This window comes from Ylistrum balloti, unplaced genomic scaffold (assembly GCF_031769215.1).
Source record: "Ylistrum balloti isolate Yb309-2 unplaced genomic scaffold, AGI_CSIRO_Ybal_v1 Utg371546, whole genome shotgun sequence".
NCBI classification, from domain to species: Eukaryota; Metazoa; Mollusca; class Bivalvia; order Pectinida; family Pectinidae; genus Ylistrum; species Ylistrum balloti.
In genome coordinates, this window is record NW_026782796.1 from 15,797 (window position 1) to 42,914 (window position 27,118).

Below are 27,118 nucleotides of genomic sequence, written 5' to 3' on the forward strand. Positions count from 1 at the left end.
ATATATAATTATATATATATATATAACAGACCAGAGATAAATCTTTCTAAGTTCCAGATGAATACATCGGCACTTACAGATCCTTCCACACAACAAAGTCTATTGACTAGGATAACTAGTTGACATAAAAAACAATACGCCGCAGCAAGCCAGTAACTAAAAGGGACGAAGGGGCCACAGCCTCTCGCATATCTATGACTAAGTGTTAACAAAGCCTCGAATTTTTTCATTAAACCGATTCGTCACACTTTGCTGCTGGTTGTGTTATAAGAACTTGGATTTTATTGAGATAGCCAACTTAGGAAAATATTGCATACTGGCTAACACATTGTAAAAACAACGATATAACCCAAGTTATCAAGTCTGCATAAGTGAAGCTATGATATAGTGTACAAGCAGACTTTCCTACAAACCATGTTGACCAGCTAGGTCGATCAAACGAGCAATGCATATTGCTTTTCAATGTGTATTAAAGGAAAATCAATGCATGTCCATCTCGACATGGTGTTGTTATGAAATTGTTTAGTGTAACAGACATTATTTGATAAATATTCAGGTAATGAAGTTATTCTTGCGGAACCGTGCGTGTAAATAGGAAAAGTTTTCCTTGGTGATTAGAAACGACTTAAGAAGAGGAGGAATTCCGTCAACAAATGAAGTCGACTAGAGAAGAAGATGCAGGAATCACTTTAAAAGGAAACTGAAGGAGACATTATATCATTACAATGGTTGCAGTGTTCATCTATGTAGAAAATTCTGTATCAATATCACTACTGCAGTAAACAAAAGCAATACACAAGATGTAATATATTGATATTTATTTGTCACCATTCAATCTGAAATAAGAATAATGTGTTTGAATCAGGATATTTACAACAGAAATTTCAGAACAAGATATTTTTATGGCTGTAGACCATGATCTTGCATAAACAACACGATTTTAGCCACGGTACTGAAAATATGAAAACGTATGCATAACCTCACGTTTCTAGTTGATTTATTTCTAACATACAATGAGGAGGCCTGCTATAACAACCATGTTGGCCGCTGAGTATACATATAAAAGTCTTATAGTTAACGGAATAAATACTGAGTAAAGTCTCGCATCTGATAGTGCAAGCATTCAACAAACATCCAGCAATGTCATCATTCTAAACATTCCACTGAGCCGTCATCCTGCTTTGCAATGATCCTTCTCACATCAGTAGACATCACACCGAGCCATTGTCATACCAAAAACACACACAGCCATCAAGCTAGACATTCCATAGAGCCATCATCATAAAAACATCACACCAAGATATCATGCCACAACGTCATCATCCTACAACATCCACAAAGCATTCAACCTAGACATCCCAAAGAACCATCATCCCACAGACATTTAACAGTGTGATCGTCCTACAGATATACATGTACAAAAACAAACAATACAAAAAAAAAAAAAAAAAAACAAACCACCAAACAGATACAAAACACCACCATACCGATATCACACCGATTCCTTCTTCTAAATCCAGCAAGAGCTAGCCAAGCTGCGTGAATGAGACATATATGGGCAAAAGACATCACTTGTCTAATTATTATCATTATTACATTCTCAATGGCCCGTCAACACATAAAAAATCACTATGGTCATCAACCGGTAAAACATATAGCGATCCAAATGGAAATAGCATTAAACAAACCAAGAGGTAAAAAACAAATGCTAAAAATCTTAAATGGGTATATTAACACCAAAGATTAAAATGGTACGTCATAGTCAACTATATAGAACAACATATTTCGGGTAATGTAGAATGTTACAAATCTCAACAGTTTTTTTAGACATGAAATGTTACGATCAAAACATTCTCGAGTAGGCAGAATGTCAATGCAGTCCAATAGAAAAAAAATCGTTTAATGGCGAATGGCTCATCACATCCTGAGCACCGAGTATTATCTTCGCCTTTCAACATATATGAATATGGAGGTATGTGTGACCCATCCGATGACGGGCAAGGACAACTTTGTCTCTGTGGTTGTCTCTATAGTCTGGATACCATATACCGGTAACAGTTTGGCATTGGTATATCTAGTTGACTGCATACTCGATGGTTAATGTTAAAATAGGCTCGTTTTTGCATAGATATGTGCACTGATACACACACAAAAAATATACAAGTTTATCGGGCAAGAATCGATCACATGGGTGATTCGGCTTGCACACCAAAACATTTATATCCTCAAGATATATTGAACATCAGCGCTCGTCTATTGATGACAAATTTCATGTAAACACTTATTTTTTTCCATTTCAAGCTGCATAGACATCAATACTACGGTTAAGCATATGACTTTAACTATTCCATAATAAGTTTTATATTTTATCAGGTCAATGTGGGATAATTACAACTGGATTCCGGCAAATTGAATACTTCGACAGAGTTCAGTTGTAGCTATCCCCCGATATCCGAAACAAAAAATAGAGGCAGTCCTAATTTTAACAATTTCTCGTAAACCTAATTTTTGATATCTTTCATCTGTTCGTATTTCACTTGTTAAAAACAAGATCCAAACGTTGATACTATCTAGACTCCATAAAAGTATGACAATAAATAAGGATAAGGACATTATTTGATACGATGACGCAACCCTCATTCATAAAGTATAGGAATGCGAGAGAGACCATCGTTATTTTTTTTTATTTTAGAGTTGCTGCCACCTAGCTCACAAAATTAAAAAAAAAATTTCCCCATTTGAATCCAAGAAATATCTATGATTTGCTTCCACACATCAGTAACGATCCATATGAGTGTTTGCGCTATTTAACAATTAGCATCGCCTTTGACATTTGCGTTCCTACTGCTTGAAAAATACAGCTAACATTTTTTATCAAGAGAAGGTGGGACGCCGATGACAGGATAATTAGATTAGTATTATCACTATTATTCGAATAGTCGAGTTAAACTTATATTCTTATATATTATAAGATATGTTAAGATGTTATGAATAGTTGAGGGACTTTCCTCCAAAAACATTTACCATTCAGATTTATTTTTTTCATAAATTCCTACCTCTGTTGTACATAAAAGGATCCTTTGGCTCAATTCGTGTGTAACTGAATGTCTATCATCATAGGATTTGGTCGAAATGTCTTCATTGCAATAAAGGAAGATTCGTGTATTCTTATTTGTCTTGGACATTCCGCAATGACCTCGAGAAGATCGGATCTAATATAAAAACGGATGAAATCCCTGTATTCACACAGGAAAGACTCTTTATTCAGATTGCAAAAAAAAAAATTGTATGGCGTCAGCCCACCCGTCTTTTTGTACCGGGTAAGCTAATAAATGATAAAAACACTCAATGTGAAATATAAAATGCAAGCGAGATGTCATCTGGTGCAGAGTCTCATTGGCCAGTACAATGAAGGTAGCGTAATCAAAGTGACATTTGGAAATTTAGTGAAAGTGTTGTTATCACATATATTTTTGGTTCCAAAAACTGTTCCAATCAACAAAAAACAATCAAGAGCTATACGACTGTTTCCGCTGAAGCTGGATTCTGCTCATCATTCTGGGGGCATATAAATCACTCAGACTGTTGCCTAGGAAGCAAAACAATAGATAATGTTTACTTGTGCCAAACCAAAAAAATAAAATTTTCACAAATGCTAGTTCCTCATTAATGTGATATAAGTTATATAGCAGAGTTCCTTCGCTTCGCATAGAAATATAATTAATTATGTATGAAAGTAAACGGTATTGTATTCCATTTCAATAAATCAATATTTGAAAATAGCGAACATTATCGATTTGATAATAAAAATGAAACTGTCCTGATTATGGGAATGTTTAGCTATTTTGCTTGTAAAATTGTAATAAATAGAATATTTAATAGTAGTTTCAGTAATAACCAGTTTAACTCATTTTTGTGTCTGATGGTTTTCGTATTTTTCACTCGTGTTTCGCATTTATGAAAGATACTAAGGTATTACACACACTTTTTTTTTTAATTTCTGAAGACAATTTTCATTATCCTTTGCAGATAAACGTACAAAAACAAGGATTTGATATGTTTACGGTATACTTATATCATATACAAAATGCCATCAACAGATCATTTTAACACTAAGAAGAAAAGGGAAAAGAGAAATGGGGAAAGAATTATACCTCTGAGGAATAGCTTCATAAGGATTTGTTTCTCTGTTCCGTTGTAACTGTTCGTATGTGTTACTACAATAAAAGATATTTACAACTTTCATCTCTTTTTAGCAACATCAGTACGTGTCTTAAAATTGTAAAAAATCATATCATTGCAATGGTAGGTAAAGATGCAAATGTGGAAATTCATCTTAGTAATTAAGATTGTAACGAACTCTATATTTCTCCTATGCTAATACTGAAAGTGGAAGCAACACCAAAATCTCAGAAAGCATTTTCAAACTGTACGGTGGTATTGTTGAGTTATGAATGAAGACGAAAACATCCAAATACTTGTGTTGCAATATCATATAATATGTATAAGTAATGTAAGGCTACTTAGACATCGCATTTTATGAAATATTTACCTTTCTTCATAGGCCGGATTTCCTTGAGTATCTGAATCGAAATAGAATTAGGGTGTAAATTTATCTCGACTTAAGACTGTTACCACAATGCTATTTAACGTTCGATGTTTACAAATATTTACCGAGATCAATTGTATCGTTTAGTTGCAATTATCTTTTTTTCTAGAAATCACATTTTAAACGCTTTACCTGTTGATTTATTAGGCATTTCCTCATATACCGTCGGAGAGTCGACTTGCTCCAAGTTCAGGTCTTCGTACTGGCTACTAAGATATTATTATTATTTTTTTTTAATAACAGGCTATACATACAAAGTTATATTAATGGTAAAAGTGCATAACAAAGACGCAGCAAATGTTACTTTGTTTATTTGGACGAATATTTATTTAACATTCTGCTATTTAAAGCTGGTCTACTATTTCATTATAATTGATTAATAAGAGCGACATAGCAGTGCACCTATGATACCATGGATTTAAAACTTTAATAATTACTTTAGTCCTACGACTTTCAAAATGTGAATTGTTTTACTGACAGTAGGCTTATATTGTATTTCATCAAGTGAAATTTATACTTACAGGTCGATTTCACCTACAGCAAACAATTGAAAATGTCGGGTTATAAAACAATCGTTTTCTGAACGCTATTGTATGTCGAAAACGTTTAATACATAATATTAATACATGAATCAAATATGTTGATAAGCTGAACGTGAAATGCAGGCTGTGAGATTGTTTCAACGTAAAAACATACGATCCAAATTTAAGATATCATTTATGGAACAGGAAACATTTTGATGACCTATGCTTGAGCACTTTCATAATTTTGATAAAGAATTAATATGTCCACTGTTCATACCTGGTTCCGCTGCTACGTCGGCATGATATACAGATTTTTTCTTTGAAGACGTTTGCTTGCTACAAGATATAACATTATATCATATTATCATAACAGGCTTATAAGTATTTACATATCATTTTATTAAAAATGCATCTGTTTTTTAATTATCCTACAATTGGCCAAGGGGTCAGATGACAAGATACAGTGAACATGGAGAAAAAAAAAAAAAAAAAAAAACGTAAACTGCGAAAAACGACTTTGGTACCGTAAATGATTTCATATTCACCAATTTCAGCGTGGAAAATATTATACTCGGGGCAAATATAAATAGATAAAAAGATAATAAATAGATAAAATGTATTCCGGTTGAGCTTCGAACCTCCAGTTCAAAATTATACAGCTCTGGTACCCTAAATTTATCTGCTGTCAGCTCCACAGTACAGTAAAGACTAACCTATAAATAATTCGGTAATAACTTTCTATTTAAGAAAAAAAAATAGCCAAAATAAATTCCAGGTCGCTTAGAATCTTTGTAATATTGACTCTTTCAAACGTTCATATGCATGTTGGAGCGTTTCAAACAAAATAGCGGCTTTGGCGGACAGAAGACATGTATTTTGATTATATAGCAAATGTTTCTGCAATTAAAATTTGTACAATGTCTCCGTGTGGTCAAATCGTTTTACTTAGTCAATTGGTATTCTGATACGTTGTTGTATAGTCCCTAAGGTCATTAACATAAATAATGATATTATTAAATTGATGCTTAGTTAATAGTAAGCTAACAGGTGATAAGTATTTATATATTTATTTTCAGTCCTATGAGTCCGTTAAATGCTTCAAAAGTCGGGGTATAGCATTTTATAAAGATAAACACACACACACACACACACACACACACACACCCTTACACGTATTTGATACAAAGTCAGGACCTGGTTCCCAAAGGTAAACCAAGGGCACTCACATATAATGGTATTATCACAGTAATTGATGACTGCAAACAACGGGCTTGGAAGGTATACTCACCACATAATTTTCATTTAATCTAAGTAATTTAAATGCTTCATTACTATCATTTGAAAATGAATGAAAAGAGAGGACATTTGCGACAAAGGGAGGACAAATGTGCCTTAGATACAAAAAGAGGACGCGTGTGTGTTCATACAGAGGACGTGTGTTACCTCCAAAGAGAGGACGTGTGTGTACATACAGAGGACGCGTGTTACCTACAAAGAGACGACGTGTGTGAACATACAGAGGACGTGTGTGCACATACAGAGGACGTGTGTAACCTTCAAAAAGAGGACGTGACTGTACATACATGTTCTATACATATGTATGTATTACTTGGCTAATACGTTCATATTGACTATCCATAGAAAAAGATACATCGGTTAATATCCGTTTTCTATGCAGCCAATCGCCTTTGTTAATGTTTTCTTCTAGCAAATAGAACAGCATTTTGACCAAGTAAAAACTTCATAATTCTTTTACTGTATAGAAGAGGTCCATGGGCCTTAATGGTCACCTGAGTTCTGATGTATTTATACATATAATTGATATTTTGTTTTCATAATAAGAGAGATATCAAACAGGCTTCTTACCAGAGACCTAGCTATATAACCATGGTGATATATGTCTCTGCTCTAACCCAGCGACCAGGGGCGGATTTTTTCTTACCTTTGCCCAGTGACTTTGACCTTTTGTCATTTTACTTCTCGATTGATACCAGTCAATTTTGCTTTATCATGTGAAAACAACATTTATCAGTGACTAGATACCACATTTGACCTTGACCTTTCCCCCAGTGACATTGACCTTTGGTAAATTGGCTCCACGTTTAATTCTCACCAACCTTGCTCCATGTTATAATCAAATGTTTATCAGTGAAAAGATATCAAATAGTAAATTCAATCTTTCATTCCGTTTGATCCTTTGTCCCTGTTATCAGCCCCTAGGGGCAATAGTCCCTCTTATCAGCCCCTAGGGGCAATACTGTATTAAGTAACACAAAAGGCGAGATAACTCATTGAGGTTTATTTTTTATTATTATTTCTTTCAAATCGAATACAAGCACCACAAATAGATGCAATATACAGTGTAACTTGTCTAAACCGGATGTCATCAGGACCAAACTTTTTGGCCGGTTTACCCAGGTGTCCGGTTTGTAGAGGTCAACATTGCTTACATTTTCCATTGCTGGGACCAAACATTTTGGCTGGAATACAGAGAGATCCGGTTTACACAGGGGCCGGTTTAGACAAGTTACACTGTATTACCATCTGACAAAGATAAGAACAAAACATGTCAAAAATTGGGGGAAAAAATGAAATTATTTCCGTAAATTGAATCCGTCTCATTATTAGAACAACAAAAACAAAAGTCATTATCTGGTTTGCTGGCATCAGTTGCAGATGCAGGGATGTTGACCATTGACACAGAAATGTCAGATGCTGGTTCATTGGAACTGTATGTAGCAGTATCATCAGTTTCTGTCACAGGTATACTATCCTTCTGTATACTGGATACAAGATCATTTGGAGAGTCCTTTACATTTGTAGTATTTCTCCAGGGATATGGACCATTTCCATAGCAGTATAACAATTCCTCCCTTGGATGTATATCTCTGATGGCATAGAAGAAAATATGGGGCTCTCCACAAATCGGAACCATCTTTGGTTTCAGGTTTGGCTTCCTGTCATCATTTATCAGACGGCCCAGTGATCCATCATCATGCGTTGCATCTAACCTGTAAAAAAAAAGTTGGCATACCGCTAAAACTTTGTCATGTTTTGATTTCTTATTATAGATTTACTGAAAATCAGAAATGTTATTTGTAAAATTATCCCACTTCGCTGAGAAACCATGAACAAACAGATTTTATGCTCAAGTGAGTGAGTGTTCCAGGTATGTTGGACATTGTTTTTGACAGGAAAATCATGCACACATTACCCGAATAGAAGCATTTTTTTTAGCATTTTAAACCCAAAGTTGAGGGTACTCATATTACACAAGTGTGCACATTACATGGATTTTTTACTACTGAGGTCGGAAGTGGGGGGTGGGCTTATTACTGAGCATGGGCCTATTGGCGGACAAATATGTCAGTGAAAAATATTAATACACAGCAAGAGTTTTTTTGTGTTAATTATTTACTGAAGGTCACTAATTTAAAATGAAGACTTACAACAGGTTGTAGTATAGTGAAATCACTGTCAAATTGCCACATTGGCAGGGTTTTTGCCAGCTATTTTGGGAAAGGGACCCTGAGCAAAAATTGGGAGAATATCATCGGCATTTTCCACAAATTGGGAAAATATCATTGGTATTTCATAAATTTTGGGAAAATACTAGTAAGTTTCACCAAATCCTTTGAATCCTTCACCAAAATCTTTTTTGTGTAGTATTTAGAATTATGTGACAATACCATTAAAAAACATGTCAATGTACCGTAAACGCTTTGCATTCAAGTCCTTATACAACGTGCAATTTAAACGCAGATATGATTTGACTTCCCAGCGCACGCTCACCAATATACGTGTGTACATTTGTGTAGTTGAAATTGGGAATGAGTCCGTGTACCGGACCCTATAGATACCTGGCAAAAACCCTGATTGGGGTCTCTAAAATGTAGACACCAGGGTCTACGATCTAATTAAAGCTGGTGAACACGACAAATTATTTCCATATATTATGATATGATTAAAGTCACCATTTTAATGCTAGCCAAGGCACGGTCCCTTATTTCTGTCAGGGCAGAGTTCTTACATTCATCAATACCAGAACTTTATGAAGAGTCGATAGAACATTAGAATAATTTGGAACTAGTAGTATGTAAGATGTGAATGTCATTGGTAGTCAAGTTTTACAATACAAGTATAAATGACCTTGACCCACTTTTAAGGTCACAATAATTAAATATGTTAAATCTGTAAACATCCTTTTCTAATTTATATAACCAAATGTCTCAAAATGCTAATATTAGCGTAGCTCTTACTGTGAAGGGCAAATAAGCCCTAGTGGTGAAAAGCCTGTAAAATTCTTTCCTACAATTTTTTAGTTGTTTATTGTTGTTTTATGTCCTATTGACAGCCAGGGTCATTTAATGAGGTGCTAGATTGAGTTCATACACCACTTAACACTGATGTTTTGGTCGTTTTTACCACCGAATATTGGCGGCTTCCCCTAGCCAAAAAAAGGTAAAATTTTCCCAAAACTGATGGTAAAATTCCCAATTGATACCTGACTTTATTGATGGCGGTGAATATTTCTGATATCCTACTAATTGCCAGTTTCTGCCCAAGCACCGTAAGTGTTTGTTTTTGTGTGTTTTTTTTTTCTTAGATGTTCAAGCGTTTACGTGAGCCCAAAATCATTAGTACGTTTGAACGGAACCCGCATTCTGCCTATTAAGCAGATGATTCGAGAACTGAATTCAACTTAAATACGACACCTATACAAGTTGTACTGAACAACGCAAACTATATTATAAGAATCTATTCTCAAATTCTGTCATGTTAAAACAGTGTGTTGTGACACTAACTTGCTTAATTATCGTCCCAAAGTGAAACAAAACAAAAACATGGGTGCCACCATTTTGTATGCTGGGATGAGACTAAAAACAAGATCTGAGGTGGAATCTAGACGGAACATGCAGTACGAAAATTACTGATTAAAGACAAAGAAAAACAAGAGCATGTGGATCTCTTAAAAATTTCAAAACTAGGAAAGTTTACCTGTAATTAACATTACGGAACTATAATGTGGCCATTTATTTTCAGGAACCTTTGAAATGATTACAGCACGAGTACTCGGTCAATATAAAAACATAGGAATTTTTTTCGGCCAATATAAAAACATAGAATTTGAAAAAAAAACTTTGTTTTGGCTTTAATAAGTAATTTTTAATTTTCCCAATTTCCTGAAAATGCTGCTTTAAAAAAAACTGCACTAACACTACCTATGTAAATGTTCTGTTGGGCACTTGGATGGATTTTGTTCTTAATATGCAATGGTCTACCTGCAAACTATGCCCAGCTGAAATTAGGACACCATGCAATAAACCAGGATGCTATCTTACATACCAGTACTGTTTGCCTTTGAAGACACATTCAAAAATATATGTGTCATCCTCACTTTGATGTGGTTCATCTGTCCTTATGACACCACAATACTCCAGCACAGTGTCCCCTTTTGGTATATATTTTTTGCCAGCACACCTTTACCTATGGGAAAAGAATACATTTTGATATTAAATTCTGCATATTTAATTTGTCAACTTTAATCTTAACACACAATATCTAATGACTGATGCTAGCTCAAATAAATCTCAGTCTGAATACATAATATATAAGTTTAACACAAATTAATCAGAATTGTATAATGAATTAATTAGATGATGATGTGACATATGTAAATAATGTACTGTCCTGAACACTATAAGTGAGATTTATAAGCACTAGGATCGGCAGTTAAATTTCTTATTTACTACATCATTTATACCATCAAGTCCTTGTGCAGTTGTAAATCATTACTCTACTCTTCTATTCTGTAGTTTTAGCAAAAAAATCATTCTTGAAGTAAATCGACATGCATGAAAAAGAAATAAAATATATATTAAACACTTTTCTTTATCTGACAATATATTTAATGATCCTTTTAAATTGTTCTGAATGGATTTTCAATACAAAAGATGCTATACCTTTTTTTGGTATATTTACAATGATGAAGTCATCAAGTGGCCTTGTCTTTGGACCATTACTCTTTTTCTGAAAAGAAAATATATTACACAATTATAAAAATCTGTTAAGATTTCAAGAAAAATCTCTCAAAAATGGGGCTATACAGAAATTGATGGTTAAAAAAATTAGGCTGACATGAGTTCCCGGACACGGGTCGGGTTTGAACAGTGACCTGTTTCAAAAATGTCTACCCGAGTACACGTCAAAATAGGAAATATTGGTCTTATGTCAATGTTACCAGTAAAACTTTATTAAATCAATAAAATTTCTTACTCTGATGAGATTACACTTTCTGTATCCAATATGTTCACACGCAACAATGTATTACTAATGTTTATACTCACACTTGTATTTCATTACGGAAACCGGAAACCGTCACCTCTGGCTCAAGTGGCCATGTGTACTTGAAACCTTAATCATTGTCGTATACATGTATAAAACTAGCTAGAGACTTTCCGGATCAGAATTGTCATGTGACTGCTACTTTCTGTTGGGCATATTATATGCAAATTGATTTCTTTATATTCTGTCACAACGTTAGCATTATAGACCCTAATCCACTCGTTTACACGATGAAGTTTTGCAATGAGTAAATACGATTCTACATGATTTTATCACCTCCCCCCCCCTCTCTCTCTCTCTCATATGAGACTGTATCAAGCCCCACACTACACGTAGGTAAATTTATCCTCTCCGTGCATGTAACACTGTATGCATGTAGACTAACGACTCATGACTATTGTTGGGTACGGGTCAGGTATTGAAATTCGAGTACTCGGGGCCAACATTTTGTACCCGTGACAGCCTTAAAAAATCTAATAGCACTAGGAACAAAGCTATGTTCTCCTACAAACTTCCTTTTGTTCTTATACAAATTACATTCTGCTCAACAAATTTCATGCAAAACAAGTAGATACCAGACATTACAATACACTATCACTTGTAACCTTGTAAAATTGATGGAGTTTCTTTTTGTGATATTTTATTTATCGATTGCAGGAAGTAGTCATAGTATTACAATAAGAGTGGACCAGTATTCAGATCCACAATTCAGGAATACATGTTTTTTTTTCTTTCCTTTTTTCAATACAGCTGGAGATAAGTTACATGTATAATGAATTTTGACAAGTTAAATGTGTTCTCTCCTGGCTGCTTTACCAGACAATATGTTGGACACAGATTAAACTACTGCAGTTTAGCATTATACATGCATGCATCAGGTGCAATTTCAAAATTGCAGTGGGGGGGAAGTAAAAAGTCCTTATCATCCATTGATATATAATATATTACAGTCAGCCCACTCAACCCAGACACTAGGGCACTGGCTTATAATTATATAAACAAAGGAGGTGTGAACCACCTGTAATCGGCCTAACCCCTTAATTAAGGCAAGAGTAGTCTGAAGGGTTCTGACTATCTCACCACGATTTTATTTTTGACATGGTCGCGGTCAATAGTTAGAGTATTCTTCCTTACAAAAAAACGCGAAATTTTAGCGACCCCTGCAAGGGTCGGCGTTCAAGCAATATTTTAGATAATTCATGACAACGCGATATTTATAAATTATACGTCGATGGAAAGATAAAACATTTTTCTACCTACAGTGTACGTGCATATGTATCAAAACAATTAAATGTTGTAAACTATGTATACTTACTTCCACTTATTTTATTATTTGGAATGGCCGTCACTATGCGGAATCTCTCTAGATTTGTGTTTGTAAACATAGCAAAAATAAATGAGCGGGAATGTCAAGTTACAATGACAAATCTAGAGAGATCCCGCACAGAGGCGGCCATTATAAGCAAGTGAGAAATAAAGTTGTTGAATCAGGCTATTTTTAACAAAGTTAATTCAGTTTTAAATGTTGGAAAGCTATATAATTTTTCATGGGGGCTAGCTACCGTTGTTAAGATAAAATGTGACAGATAACTTACCTCTGTTAAAGAACGCAGTCTTTTCGTAAGAGGCATAGCGCCTCACTCCTCGGAGAGGCGCAGCCGATGTCAGCTTATGTATTGTTAAGAAAAAGAACACGAAACGAAATGTACTTATCTAGCTCGTAAGATATAACTTGTCTCAAGATAAAAAATATTGGAATGCCATGTTTTATTTTGGTATATACATATTGCTGTCCGTATACTTCTATTACAGTAAGAGTAAGCGAGAAAAAAGGTTGCGCGTCGCTTCTTTTAACATTGAAATTTTAATACGCACCCAAAAGTTTTTCCCGCCAAGTGTGTAATAAGTTTAATGAAAGTTAAACACACCATCGATATTTTTGTGTGAAGAGCATCACACACTGCCCAATGTTTGGACAAAGAAAGGACGGGCTTTTTTGAAAAAAAATGAAAATTTATTGCTGAATAAGGAAAATTAGGAGGTGGAAAAGAGAGGACCTCCAAAATGTCCTCCCTTTACGAAAGGTCCTTTCTTTGTTGGTGTTGATTCTAATGAAAGTCCTCTGTTTCCCCCTTTACAGACGCACATACAATCACACACACTGTGTGTGATTATATATGTGTGTGTGTCAGGAATCGATTTGGGTACATTTTTTGTATTTATCAATTTTATACGAGAAAAGTAATATAAAAATATATGTGTATGTATCAAAGTACCAGTTTAGTTTCGAACTCTCACAGTTTGTTACTTCTATCTGAATGATGCCGTCATCGTGAAGTAACCTAACCTTGCCATTGACGTGGATGCAACGGCTACATAAAACATTTATTATAAGATCTACAAAGTGAAAATACATATGATCAATTAATATAGTTTCTTATTCACTACTTATTCTAAATCGTGCTGTTATTTTGGTACGGCAAGCCAGGAAGCAGACGATGTTTTACAGTCGTTATAATGATCTCATTTTGAAAAATTGTTATAATTTTTGTGATAAGAAGCTGAAGTTTGCATGTTTGTTCCGTTGTTTTATGCCAAATTCTCATTTTAAAACATATAGTTATGATAACGCACAACGCGCCCAAATTCTGTGTACACACGTACAATACAGTATCTTGCACTCAACTATGTGATAGAATCTCACATTTTGTGCGGCCTAGTAAAACTGGTTGGCTAATATTACGTATTGAAAGTTAAACACAAAATTCGTGAAGTTATTAGCTAGCGATCACATGAACATTAAAATTGATAGGTGATTATGAAAGTCATTTTCAATTCAACATTTTTCGAAATAAGACTGGGCCGGCATTAATTGTTATGTCGTTTATAGTTTCACACCTCATGACATTGGCGACTAGTAGTGCCTTTGGCAACTAATGTATACCTGTATACGGGTATATACGTGACAGGTCCTGATCCGTACCGGCTTGGTCACCCAAACATAGCACTTAAGATATACATGAGCATGTTTTTGTTTACAAAATGAATATTTTGAAAAATGAGAGTAATACAGAAGTAATAAAAATGAAATTTCCATTTTGATGGTATGATATCTAAAACGATTCATTGCTGTGACATAAAGAGGCGTCAATTTAATGTTTACATATACCATGTGTATATGATTTGTGTCGGTGCACTAAGGTTGGTCGCGTGTGACTACTTAAAATTACGAGTGTATCAAGCTGTTAAGTGTGTATCTGATATATTTACAAGTGTTCAACCTATATATCAATGGCTTAATTAGGAAATTACTTTTATTCTTAGATATTCATAAAATGAATTAATCTTACTCAACTCTTCTTTTAAGTCATTTCTAAATTTATATAAACCGCACACATGTACGATAGCTTATTTCGTCCAATTTTCATATCGTACACACATCATGCAAACACCAAGCGCACATCGCACATCGGGTAACGTTGTGCGATCCCACAACTGAAGCACTTGAATTGACCAACGTTTACTTGGCGAGTGCTGTCGATGAAACTCAAGACGCTTACTTTTCTGGAACATCTGGTCTTATTCTTGTACTTTTTCATGAGTCTCCGTGTAATTTTGTTTTCTTTTTTTTCATTATTTCCCTTAATTGTATTGACTTTGAGTATGGACTATCATTATGTTGACATGTTGGTATTGTCTTGCTCTTTTTTTGGAACTAAACTGTTATTTTCCCCAAAACGTGATTTTTTTGCATTAATATGACAATGTATTTGAATCATTAAAACAAATAATATAGTATTTATGACTCAAATGATATGAAAGAGCAAAAAACCAAAGTAATAAAACACACCAACATGGTGGCGTAACAAAAAGCAGCTGATACATGAATTGGAGATTATCTAACATATATTTCGGCAAGTTAACATTGCACCGATGGATCCTCTAACTTAGTAACGATAAACTCAGATCAATTGATGTTTAATCGCTTCGGCCAGTAACATGAAAATTAGTATTATCCTATAAATACTCATGCAAACTCTGGATGTGTTAGGCAAGCATGAAAAGCATAAACGGCAAAGAACAAACACGATAAAATATGTAATCCCTATCTATCTGTTTTACTGTTCGTTTGTATGTCCCTTTAAGAATCTGTATAGATTCCAACATTTCAATAACAGAGAGAAAAATTTGAATGCGATTTTCACAGAGTGTTTGTAATTCACTATCTACAGCAAAATACAAAGCAAAATATATCAGATTAACTTTGGCGTTCATTGTTTGCTTAATATTTTCGTTCCTCCTTTTTCTTCTTATATTCAGTTCAAAATAATGATGGGAGATCTTCTTTAAGTATCAGACAAATATTTCTAAATTGCAACACTTAACGTCAACGTTAGAAAAACATATGATCTGTCACATTCACTAATGATATTAATAATGGAATGACCTAATAAAAGAAAAGGCAAAAAACACATTGATAATAGTGAAGCATCCATTGATTACTTTTTAAAGATAATAATCTTGAACTGAATGAAAAGCAGTTAGTGCCATCTCATCATTTTATGCTTTGATCAAGCTTAAAGATATCGGTATAAGTTTTGAAAGAGATCCCATTTGTGCTTTCAAAGAGAAAGGATGACATTTTTTTCTCCGTAAGAAAAATGCATGCTAGTTTCACCAAATGAACAGACAATTGTACACAGTACTTAACGATGTGATTGAGAAGTCAATACATTTTTTTGGAAACAGATAATGGTTCGCGTGTAGTGTGTGTGTGTGTTTTTGTTTGTTTGTGTGTGTTTGTGTGTGTGTGTGTGTGCAAAATAATGGATCTTACGTAAACGGCAAACGTCTTTTCCCTGTACAATGAAAACAATAATGATAAAATGTAAATGTATAATATGAACAAATATATAAAGCACTACCCAACAATCTCGTCAAAGTATTTAATTTAATATGATGGCTTCATGCATAAGAAAACAACCATTTTTTCCAAGACAAAAATATGCAAATATTATTTAATTACCGTACTTTCTGTAAGTACCGAAATAGGTTTGATATGGTATAATGAACCAAAAAATTAGAGAAATCATACCACATCTGCAAACAACGCCAAAAACCGATGACAATGCATTTTCTGAAGGTTGAACACATAAAATTTATATATAAGAAAAATATCTTTAATATCATTAAGGCTAAACTTACTTAAAGTAAACAGCGCAACAGCCAACACGGATAAACTCATCAGGATCATTACAGATCCGACAGATATCAGGATGACGCCAGTATTACTATACTCTGGTAATAAACCTGTCGTAAAACAAAGATAAATGTCTTTGATTAGCTTTATAATTCTTTTTAACATACATGTTTTATTGTTTGTATTATAAGAACTTATTTTTCTGATATATTTGACTAAACCATATTAGCAATGTATTAGTAAAGTTCAATCTTTGTGATAGAATACAATATGTGTAATCAGATAACATATTACGTTGTTGATATACCTGATCATTACAAAAACATATGGTGATATTTGCCTCATAGTCACGCATACTATTGAGTCACATTAATTTTCCAAAATCATTACTTGACACTAACATTTATAAATCAATGCATATTTTCTCTATTGGAAAATTTTATTGGTATACCTGCTGTTATAAATGTCCCCGAAATGGCTTCACTGGACCCATAAGCATTGATAGCAAACACAGACACATCATACTGTGTTGCAGGCAGCAGTTGCTCAATCGTATAAGATGTAATTTCGCGGTCTAAAGTAACATACGTTGTTGAGTCACTGTTGAGTTTTTGGTATGTCAATGTGAATGTCTTGGAATTTTCATTTTCGTTACCCGGCCTCCATGATACAACAGCTTGGCTTTGTGTGATTTCACTAATCACTAATTGAACTGGGGAATCAGGTTTTCCTTGAAATGTCGTTGTTTTAACAAATGTATTTACAAGAAACACTTTATATACGCTTATCTATAGTAGTCATATATATTAATCGTAAATACAGTAGTTTATAATATTAAGGAAGATTACTGGTAATCATGTTACATGAAAGCTTGTGATAATCATGTTTTACTCTGTTTTGCTTACTTGGTAAATGAAAAAATAGATTGGACAATTACCCAATTATACCTGGATGAATACTTATATCACAAAAACACATTGGTTACATGACGATATACCAAGAGACCTCAACCTTCAAGCCACTGCTTACCAAAGGCAATAAAACCTAGTAATTATAAATTTCACATGTGGATACATCATTTTTATTGAGTTAACGTCATTGTGAATGTAAATATAGCAATACATTGATTAACATAAACTGACGCATTATTCAATACACAACACACTCACCTGCTATGACGATTTCAAAGTTGTAGTAGTAAGTGAACACATTCCTTACATAGAGTTGGTATTTTCCACTGTATTTTGACTGAAAGTTGCTGAAGTGTAAATGAACTGAGTATGCGTCCACTGAAACACCCTTGTTATAGAATGATACTGTTACTGAGACAGATGACACAGTGACAGATAGTTCATTTGAAGGAGGTAAAACTGAGTCTGGTCGTAAGATGGATGTGTTGACAGGCGCAGGGAAACTGATGTAGGTTATATTGGCATCGAAAGCAATGTTCGTTTCTGCTTCATATCTATTCTGATTTCCGAATACCCGTGGACTGCCTATCACCAAAGAAAGGTATATTGGTTTGTAAATGCGAGCAAAGTTCCGCATGAAAGGAGATATTCTATCAAAGATAATACTATATCGAGGTCACATATACCACGTCTATAATTTGATACATTTTTTAGTGTGTGTGTGTGTGTGTGTTCAACATGCATAGTTCGAACTTATACTTGTAATTGAAACACTAACGCTGTAAGTTAAAAAAACAACTTACTAAGTACATTATGTACATGCTATTTTATTCGAGACAAATATAACATCTTGTCTCTGTGACTTTTACCAAATTTCAAAGACGTTTGATTATTGACTTGATACTTCACCTGTAATTGTCATGACACCTTGCTCTGTCTGTACAATCTGACCATCCCTTCCTCTGTATCCATTTTCCGCCTCACAGATATATGTCCCCATGTCCTGGTAGCTCACTTGTGGAATCGTCAGTGTACTGACTGAACCTGAACTTGTCACATGGTCAAACGTATCTCTTATGACTGTATACCCCACCTTGTGTATCCATCTGTATGTGTACTGGGCAGGTACACCATTAGCAGTACAATTCAGACGAACATCTGTCATATTTTCTGTAGTATTTTTTATAGCAAGACCCACGTCCGGCCCATCTGTAATACAACATAATCACATTAACTAGCTGAACGACAAGAAATAAATTTCACAATATCAACATGACATTAATACTTCTGAGACTGTTTTATATCCAGTGTGAATTTAATTTTCCTCGTGCTAACTGAGTGAAAGATTATATGGATTGTACATTTGATGCACTTCAAAGTGAACACCGCGAAACCTTGTAATAAACCAGAAATAACAAGATAATGAGCAAAGACATTGTTAAACAATGCTTACTTTCCTCTCAATTTATGAAGAGGACATTAATTCGATTGAAACCGGTAAAAAACTCTTGATAAAATTGCAAGTTGTAAAAGTTTTTGCCTTTCATAGCTAGGGTGTAAAATGTTACATCAGTTTGCGCTCATGATAATTTTTTTTCTACATTCCAAATTCAAATCACTATCATGCAAACCTGTTTCAAGATAAATTTTGATATCTCTATTGTGGATGCTGATTCAGATTACAAAACATGATGAGGAGTCAAGCTTTTAAATCTCATTGGCATTCTAAATTCCAGTTTTCTTTAAATGGATGAAGCATATGGTATCAAAATTATAAAGGCTTATCAAAGGGTTTGTCACTCATAGAATCTAAATATTGATATCATATTGTTCTAGGCTAAGTATCCTTAATGACCATTTGAAGGTATTTAACATTTCTTAAACCAAATTACAGTAAAAAAGATGTACATGCACATTGTTTGACGATTCTTTGCAAGAAAAATGATACGTGTGTAATGAAAATTAAGGTAAGACAATCGACTGTATCCTTCATCACAAAATTATTTTGCTTACATTGTACAACAATGGTGAAGGATTCAGAGGACTGCAGTAAGATGTTGTTGTTTGTGGAGCGTGCTGTTGCAGTACAGAGATATGTCCCTGCGTCCTGTCTGTCTATCTTAGAGAGCTGGAGCGTTCCCTGGGACTGGACGAGAATCGTGTCACGATACCAGGACACAATCGGGGTAGGATTACCATCTGCTGAACACGTTCTACTGAACCCCAGACTCTCGTTAATATAGGCTGTAGACACATCTACTGTAACGATTGGATCATCTGTAATTCAAAGCATCATACAATATTACAAATAAATTATATTTTCATTCACCTCCAACTTTGAGCAATAATAAGTGTCAAGATGTTGACCAATATTGTTTAATCTTTGAGATCAGCGTAAAATATTACGAATCACTAATCGTATGATATTTCATTCAAAAAATTATAAGTATATGTGACAGGTTAGGTTAACACCATTGATATTCATATTATTTTTCGTTAAAAATTTCACCAAATTCTTGTAGTATCTACATCAGTAGGGTCTTTATCTCATTGCAATGAGAAATGCACATATGGAAAGTTTCCCGACAATTACATGTTCATTTGTAGATATACTAAAGAATTATTTATATAGAAAAAAATATTGGGAAACCCGTATGAAACAACGTCCCGTCAGTATACATAAGCAGAAATGTTTCCACTACTCCCAAAAGGATACAATACAGTATACCAGACACTCTTTAAAATTAGATTAAAGTCAAGTTATAAGACAGAGTCACAACTCCTGAGACCTGGTCTTCAAAACCCGCAAAACATGTTTTATCAGGGCACAGTTAAGTTGTACGTGTTACATCACTGGTGAAACTAAAGAACAAAAGATGTCTGACCTCAGAAGTTGTGGCTCATTCTTATACCTTGTTCTTTATATCATTATTTAGTTATTTAAAAAGGCATGAAAACTTATAAATCGGAATTGCTCTTTTGTTGTGCAGATGAAAAAGAAATAAAACCTTGTCTCACTAAGTTAATCTCTGTAAACAAACTGAACAAACAAAACCAATCTAGCATGCTACAGACTCGTATTTATCCGTACACTGTGCCTTTGGTTATTAAACAGCCATTTGAAGATTTAAACTTATTAGACCCCACTGACCTTGCAAGTGGCTCAAGGTCAATCATTGGAACCAATTTGATATTTTTCATCCTGCCATGGCACAAACCTGATATCAGCTGCCTATGTCTTTTGTTTATTGACAAGTTCTTTTTAAAATTTAACTCATTTGATTCCTTTGACCTTGAACAAGCAATCTACAATTTCAAGACCTAATTTTGAGAAGCTGTTTGAACGGTAAAGTTGATTCTGGACAGCTGTGGGGAAGATGAACATATTAAGGATACAATGCCACAACAATTGGCCTTCAGGCAGGTGAGCTAACGAATGTTAAGATTTTGAAAAGCAGATGAACGTACCTAAAACCCCAATATTCCAGTTGATTCATCAAACAAGAGTCCCAATGGGCCTGTATCGCTAACCTTGAATTAGGTGTTTTTCACAAATATATTTGTTATTGACATTCAATGTGTCTCTCTATTAAATTAATCTAAATAAATGTTAAACAACTATACAGTGAACATTTATCTACAACAGATGGATCCTGTTGATGACTTCAGTGTTTTAATAGATCTGAATCTTGTGACCTTGGATAATTGTCAAGGTCAGTACATTCATAATATCTGTGGACTTTATCCCATTAATTTACCAGCCAGATATAATTGATTCCAGGCCTTTCAGTAACTTGGAGGAGGCTCTGTTTCAGCTATATACCTACTGTGACCAATTTGAATATGAGTCAAGGTCATTGCCTTTCACAAATTTTGTTTGCCTCAATACCAGAAACTTATCAGCCAAATATCATGAATTAAGGTATTATTTGGGTATTTTTTAAGATTATTTGAACGCTGCAACCTTAATCATGGGCCAAGGTTATTTTTTTATCAAATGTAATTTCCCTTTAATTGTGTATAACATGTTAAATCAAAACTTTTGTTAATTCTTACATTCAATGTTCAGCATTATCCCATTAGACACTGTATTGGTGCCCTTAGTATCTGTGAAGTTGTTATCAGCTCTACAGGTAAAGGTATGTCCATTATAAAGCTTATCTGGTGGATCAAATCTCCTGGTAATCGCTGATTGGCTAGTATCAATGACGTCATTGATGTACCATGATATACGTGTTGTAGGGGGATTCCCTGGTGATGCGGTACATGTCAGTATACCAGTAAATAATGGTCTGTCCATCCAAGGTAATCTTCCACCATTAGTCGTGTCTACAGCTAGAACAGGTAAACTTGGTGGGTCTGGAATATAACAGAATTACCTTCGTTTACTTTCTTCAATGATATTAAAACTATAATGAGTAACAAAGATGTTAATGAACTTAATTGAACATTAAACATATCGATAATGCTATTGTGTTGAGATTCTGTGACATGCCTACATACAGTATATAAAAAGCTGATGGTTATAATACACTATAATCAGGGCCACTTTGGTGAGACTTGGTTACAAGTCTATATACAATATATATATATATATATATAATCAAGTTATAGCAACAGTAATATATAGAAGGCCCTAAATTGTCAACTCGCTCAAAATTCAAGGCATCTAACATCATATCACCCACCTATCCGCCAAATTTTAAAATTATCATTTTTCTTATTTTTTCCCTTCCTCTCTCTCTCTCTCTCTCTCTCTCTCTCTCTCTCTCTCTTTAGTTTTTTCGAATGAACTCTCGTTATTGTACTTTTTATTTAGTTGCTGATTTCCTTCCTTTAAATCCATAAACGCTAACCCAAAAGTGGATTTTTTTTAGTTTGATAGGGCGAGGTGACGATTTTGGGGACTCTTTGAATATATGCAAAATTGTAATTTGATATAGATATATTTTTATTGCATTTAACCAGTGTGTTTAATCAAATTATTATTTAATGTAACAACACCTACATTCAACACTTTTTACAATAAACAATTCCTCATTTAGAAAGTAGCAGAGATGTACCGGTAGACTATAGTCCTCAGAGTGTGACGTGCAATTGTTTTCGTTGCGATCACATATCTGTTCAGTTCACTTTGGTGAGACTTTGTAGCAAGTATATATATATATATATATATATATATATACTCAACAAAAAGAGAAAGGTTAACATGTTTCCTTGGCGAATACCTGTAAATGAGTGAAAACAAAATGACGTTTGTGCAATATTAGAAAATGGTAATGTTTTACATTACAAAATCCAAGGGGGTTACCAAAATCGCTTGAATTTCATAAACATTCAAACTGACAACTGTTCCTTAGATCCCTAGGACCGAATCTTGCTATCTATCAACTTTATCATTATGCCCCGGCTGTCACAAGTACAGAGAGAAAGGTCTGTAAGCATGATCCAGGCTTGGCAGTCTCGGCGTCGAGTTGCACGGCATTTTGGTTGCAGTGTTAAGACAATTTGCCAGTTGGTAAGTCGTTTAATCCAAACTGGGTAAACATCCGACGGCCGACCCCGTAAAACGACCGCCAGGGATGACCGTCGTATACGATTGATACACTTGCGCAAGCGATTCGTAAACGCAGTAGAGACTACAAGGACATTGTTTGATTCATTTGTTTCATTCAAGCGAATATACTAGTTAGTCGCAGAAAACCTCGTGCAGCTCTTTCGCTTATATAGACTTTCACGCTTGAGTGATTTTGGTAACCCCCTTGTATTTTGTAATGTAAAACATTACCATTTTCTAATGTTGCACAAACGTCATTTTGTTTTCACTCATTTACAGGTATTCGCCAAGGAAACATGTTAACCTTTCTTTTTTTGTTGAGTATATATATATATGATACTTACAATATAATGTGATCAGGGCCACTTTGATGAGACTTGGTTACAAGTCTTTATATATATATTATAATACTTACAATATACTGTGATCAGGACCACTTTGGTGAGACTTGGGGAGAAACCAATATGGGTAGCAGTGCATGTACACTGCCTGTTGTTATAGTCTGTAGTTACAGAGGTAATGCCTAATCTGCTGACCGCCTTAGTTTCTGTGTCCATGTTAGTGGATGTCTCCTTTAATTGGTTGACACAAATCCAGGACAGGGTGGCCAGAGGGTTTCCTCCATCTATCATACAGTCTAGATAGACATCATCTCCCACATAAAATGGTGTAGTGAAAACAATAGAAAACGTTGCTCGATCTGGTGAGTCTATCAAAATGTAAATAAAATCTGATATCAACAGTTAATGTTCAAAACAAAAATTATTCAAAAACTTTTCAGTTAATTCATATTTCAGTGTTAATGGTACTTCATATCTAGGGATTAAAATTAGTTTCTCAAAAGTGAAAGAAACGGTCCATATCAACAACTGAGCTACCATACTGTGGCATAAATAAACATATTAACAATTAATTGGGAGGTATACAAATATAATAAGTTACAATATACAAATATAACAACTTACAAAGAACATTAAATATAATGCTGACTGTATCAAACACTCCACTAGGACTGGTCGGGTGAACGGCGGTACACACACACTGTTGTTGGTGGTAGGTTCTGTCAGCTGTGAAGGTCAGAGTGGACACTGCTGTGGTGGCATTGGTCAGATCCTGTCCGGTCACTGATGATCCTTTACACTGCCAGGTCAGTGTGGCCAGAGGGTTACCTCCCCTTACCTGACATTGGAGAGTTACTGATGTACCGGTGAAGATGGATTGTGTACCAGATGGTGTCACCATTAAGGTTCCTGTTGGGGGATCTAAAACAAACACAATTTCAAAATTATATCTTAAAAAACCTTCCAAACTTAATTGTCACAGAATTTCAGCACATGTTCAAGAATCCAGAGTAAATTGGCAGGAGAGGACATAATATACCTATCCTATTTCATTTAGCTCTACTGTTTTGTAAAAGGTAAAATGTATGTGAAAGGATACAAAGTAGTAAAACACTACGTCTGTCAAGTTGTAACTTCACCTTGAAATAACCTTAAAAATAGCAAGAGATACTAGCCACACATTGATCACCATCAGATGTCGGGCTAAAATAAGAAGAATGCATAACTATCAAGACCAAGGGGAATCTACATATTTCTCTGGAAAATAGAGACAATAACTTCTAATTCATGATGACCACTTTTAATTTTTTCTGGGGACAGTTGTTTTTACCAATAAAGGTAATAAATACAGCTCAGTGAAACATGTTCAGGTGGTTAAAATGTGTTCTCCAAGATAGCAGTCATTTTGGAGTTAAAACTGACCTAAAAATTAACAACCCTTAAGCATTAACATCTCAAGATCATTAAAGTTCATATAGTCGTGAACTACTGATCTGAATATTTCAGCATTAATTGAAAGGTTTATACCAACCATTGAAAAAAATACCTACATCCAAACAGAAACAGGATGATTAACCTTTTCCCATATCGGACCCTGCCCTTTGTGGAACATTGAATTACATAAAGTTGAATCCCTCTCACACAAGCATATCTAAAGCAAAATTTGGTCAAAATACGTGCAACAGAAGAAAATGCATGTAACATCTCACTACCCTATATTATCAGGCCTTTCAACCTTCAGGTAGGTGTGAACAACTGTTCACACAAAAGTAAGTTTATTTCACCCAAGAATGCTTCATACCAAATTAGGACAAAATGCAAGCACTCTTACAGAAGAAGATTTTTAAAGAAATGAATAAATTTCTAGTTTTAAGCCCAATCCCGCAGGCCAACTATTCATATAGAATTTGTTCTGTTCCTCACAAGATACCTTTAACTAAATGTGGTAAAAAATACATTTATTCCAACAGATGAAGACTTTTAAAGTGATTCCTCCATTTCGCTTGTTAGGCCCTATACCTCTGTCCCCAGAGGTGTCAGCACAACTGGTCATACATAATCCAGCATCTTTGACACAAGAATGCTTCAGACCAAATTGGACAAATCCTTCAATTCCTACAGAAGGATTTTAAAGAGTTTGGTACTTAGGATATAGCAATATAAAACTTAAAAATAAAACAGCTTGTGTCTCTCCGGTTTCCCGATCGACTTTACTATTTCGCCGCTGAGTCAATAGTTTTATATCTTCCACCAGCTTTTTTTCGGTATTCCGGATTTTTCTCCAATGCCCGTTTTGGTTTTTGTACGCGAAACTGTAAATAATCACCAAGACGTTTGCATTGATGCACAAAATCACCAAAAATTGATATTAAAATGGAGAAATGTTGCCATTCACCAGAAAAACAGGTGATGACAGCTATTACAAACGAGACTAAAGTCCGTGATGCTTTTCGCCAATACCACGGCGCAGAGACGACGTGCGTGGCAAAGGGGGAGGACATCGCCTGGTAGCATATCTGTAGAATTGAGCGAGGGGCTGACGATTTCCGATGTTTTGGGATTCGGGGTAAAATACCTCGAATTCGCGTGTAATCATAGAGATGACAATAAAGAAGACGATTCTAGGTCTGGTACATGCCCACTTACTGGTGTAGGGTTAGATTTTAATATTATTTTTTGGTTTTGCTTCTAACGATGTTCCAAGTTAGTTTCTGACTACATGCCTGTTGTTCACAGTTTAACATACATTGTAACCTCATAAATAAACGAGAGAAGGGCAAATTATCAGACACTCGCCCACATTTAGGAGGTTTAATGCATAATGAAGAATGAAACTATTTTCATACACCAATAAATCAGAAATTGAAATACGTGTATTGAAAGTATTATCTTTATTGTCATCATTTTCAGTATCATATTAACATAAAGTCAGATTTTGTAAACCTTGAATTATTTAAAATTCCTGCCATTTCATATAATATCAGCTTCCGCTAAAACACAAGTCAATGCAGGTTTATAAAGTTATATGAAATATACTATAATCCTTCTAACAACATTCCTCCCCCATGTTAATGAATCAGGATACCGCCCTAAATAAAGTTAATACAAATGGTTGTTACTTACATAAGACACGGATCTCTATTATATCACTATTTGTAAACACTGGGTTGTTGACCTGACATCTGACCCTTGCCTTGTCCCAGGATCTGTCCACACTGGTGATGATTATAGAGAAGGATGTACCGTCTGTAGTACAGGAACACTGCTGGTCACACACCTGTCCTGTACCATCCTTACACTGTCCTTCAACCAGCTGTACAAATCTATAGGTTGATCCATTCTCATAACTAAAGGAAGCGTACACAGAGCTGTTCTCTGTCACAGAACACGTGAGTGTGAGAGATCCTCCCTCTGTAACAGGAAAGGGAGTCGCCATCAATTCTACAGCAATGCCTGTATTAACATAACAAAAGTCTCATTAATGTTTTCATTGTTTAAGCATTTAATGACAATATACCGATGAAATAAATATCCAATTTGATTTTAAAAATAAACAGATATATTTGTTGATAATTTCCTTTTTTCTCTCTGTTTTTATTGCACATCAGCTGATGATGCGCGTTTAATAACC

At 34.7% G+C, this 27,118-nt stretch overlaps 1 protein-coding gene and 1 long non-coding RNA gene across 3 annotated transcripts in view; both read right to left on the reverse strand.

The window, feature by feature from the left end:
• Positions 1-3,281: 3,281 nt before the first annotated feature.
• The window catches only part of LOC132562913 (synaptogenesis protein syg-2-like), a 30,483-nt gene continuing 6,646 nt past the window's right edge, over positions 3,282-27,118 (reverse strand). The window contains exons 2-17 of the mRNA XM_060227691.1: positions 26,611-26,940; positions 24,112-24,408; positions 23,562-23,855; positions 21,646-21,948; positions 19,603-19,866; positions 18,499-18,798; positions 17,848-18,174; positions 17,130-17,408; positions 16,684-16,788; positions 16,316-16,337; positions 5,411-5,469; positions 5,131-5,143; positions 4,742-4,818; positions 4,553-4,583; positions 4,155-4,217; positions 3,282-3,589 (exon numbers count right to left, since the gene is read on the reverse strand). Coding sequence (XP_060083674.1) covers positions 3,574-3,589; positions 4,155-4,217; positions 4,553-4,583; positions 4,742-4,818; positions 5,131-5,143; positions 5,411-5,469; positions 16,316-16,337; positions 16,684-16,788; positions 17,130-17,408; positions 17,848-18,174; positions 18,499-18,798; positions 19,603-19,866; positions 21,646-21,948; positions 23,562-23,855; positions 24,112-24,408; positions 26,611-26,940 — 2,780 coding nt within the window. The 3' untranslated portion in view covers positions 3,282-3,573. The remainder of the gene's footprint in view (positions 3,590-4,154; positions 4,218-4,552; positions 4,584-4,741; positions 4,819-5,130; positions 5,144-5,410; positions 5,470-16,315; positions 16,338-16,683; positions 16,789-17,129; positions 17,409-17,847; positions 18,175-18,498; positions 18,799-19,602; positions 19,867-21,645; positions 21,949-23,561; positions 23,856-24,111; positions 24,409-26,610; positions 26,941-27,118) is intronic.
• LOC132562920 (uncharacterized) lies at positions 7,436-13,159 on the reverse strand. Of its 2 annotated transcripts, none has more exons than XR_009554779.1 (4): positions 13,074-13,159; positions 11,097-11,163; positions 10,480-10,620; positions 7,436-8,144 (listed from the first exon to the last, which is right to left on the reverse strand). It is a non-coding gene; the product is annotated as an uncharacterized LOC132562920 (long non-coding RNA). The 2 variants fall into 2 exon arrangements; XR_009554780.1 differs by lacking the exon at positions 13,074-13,159 and adding an exon at positions 11,481-11,701.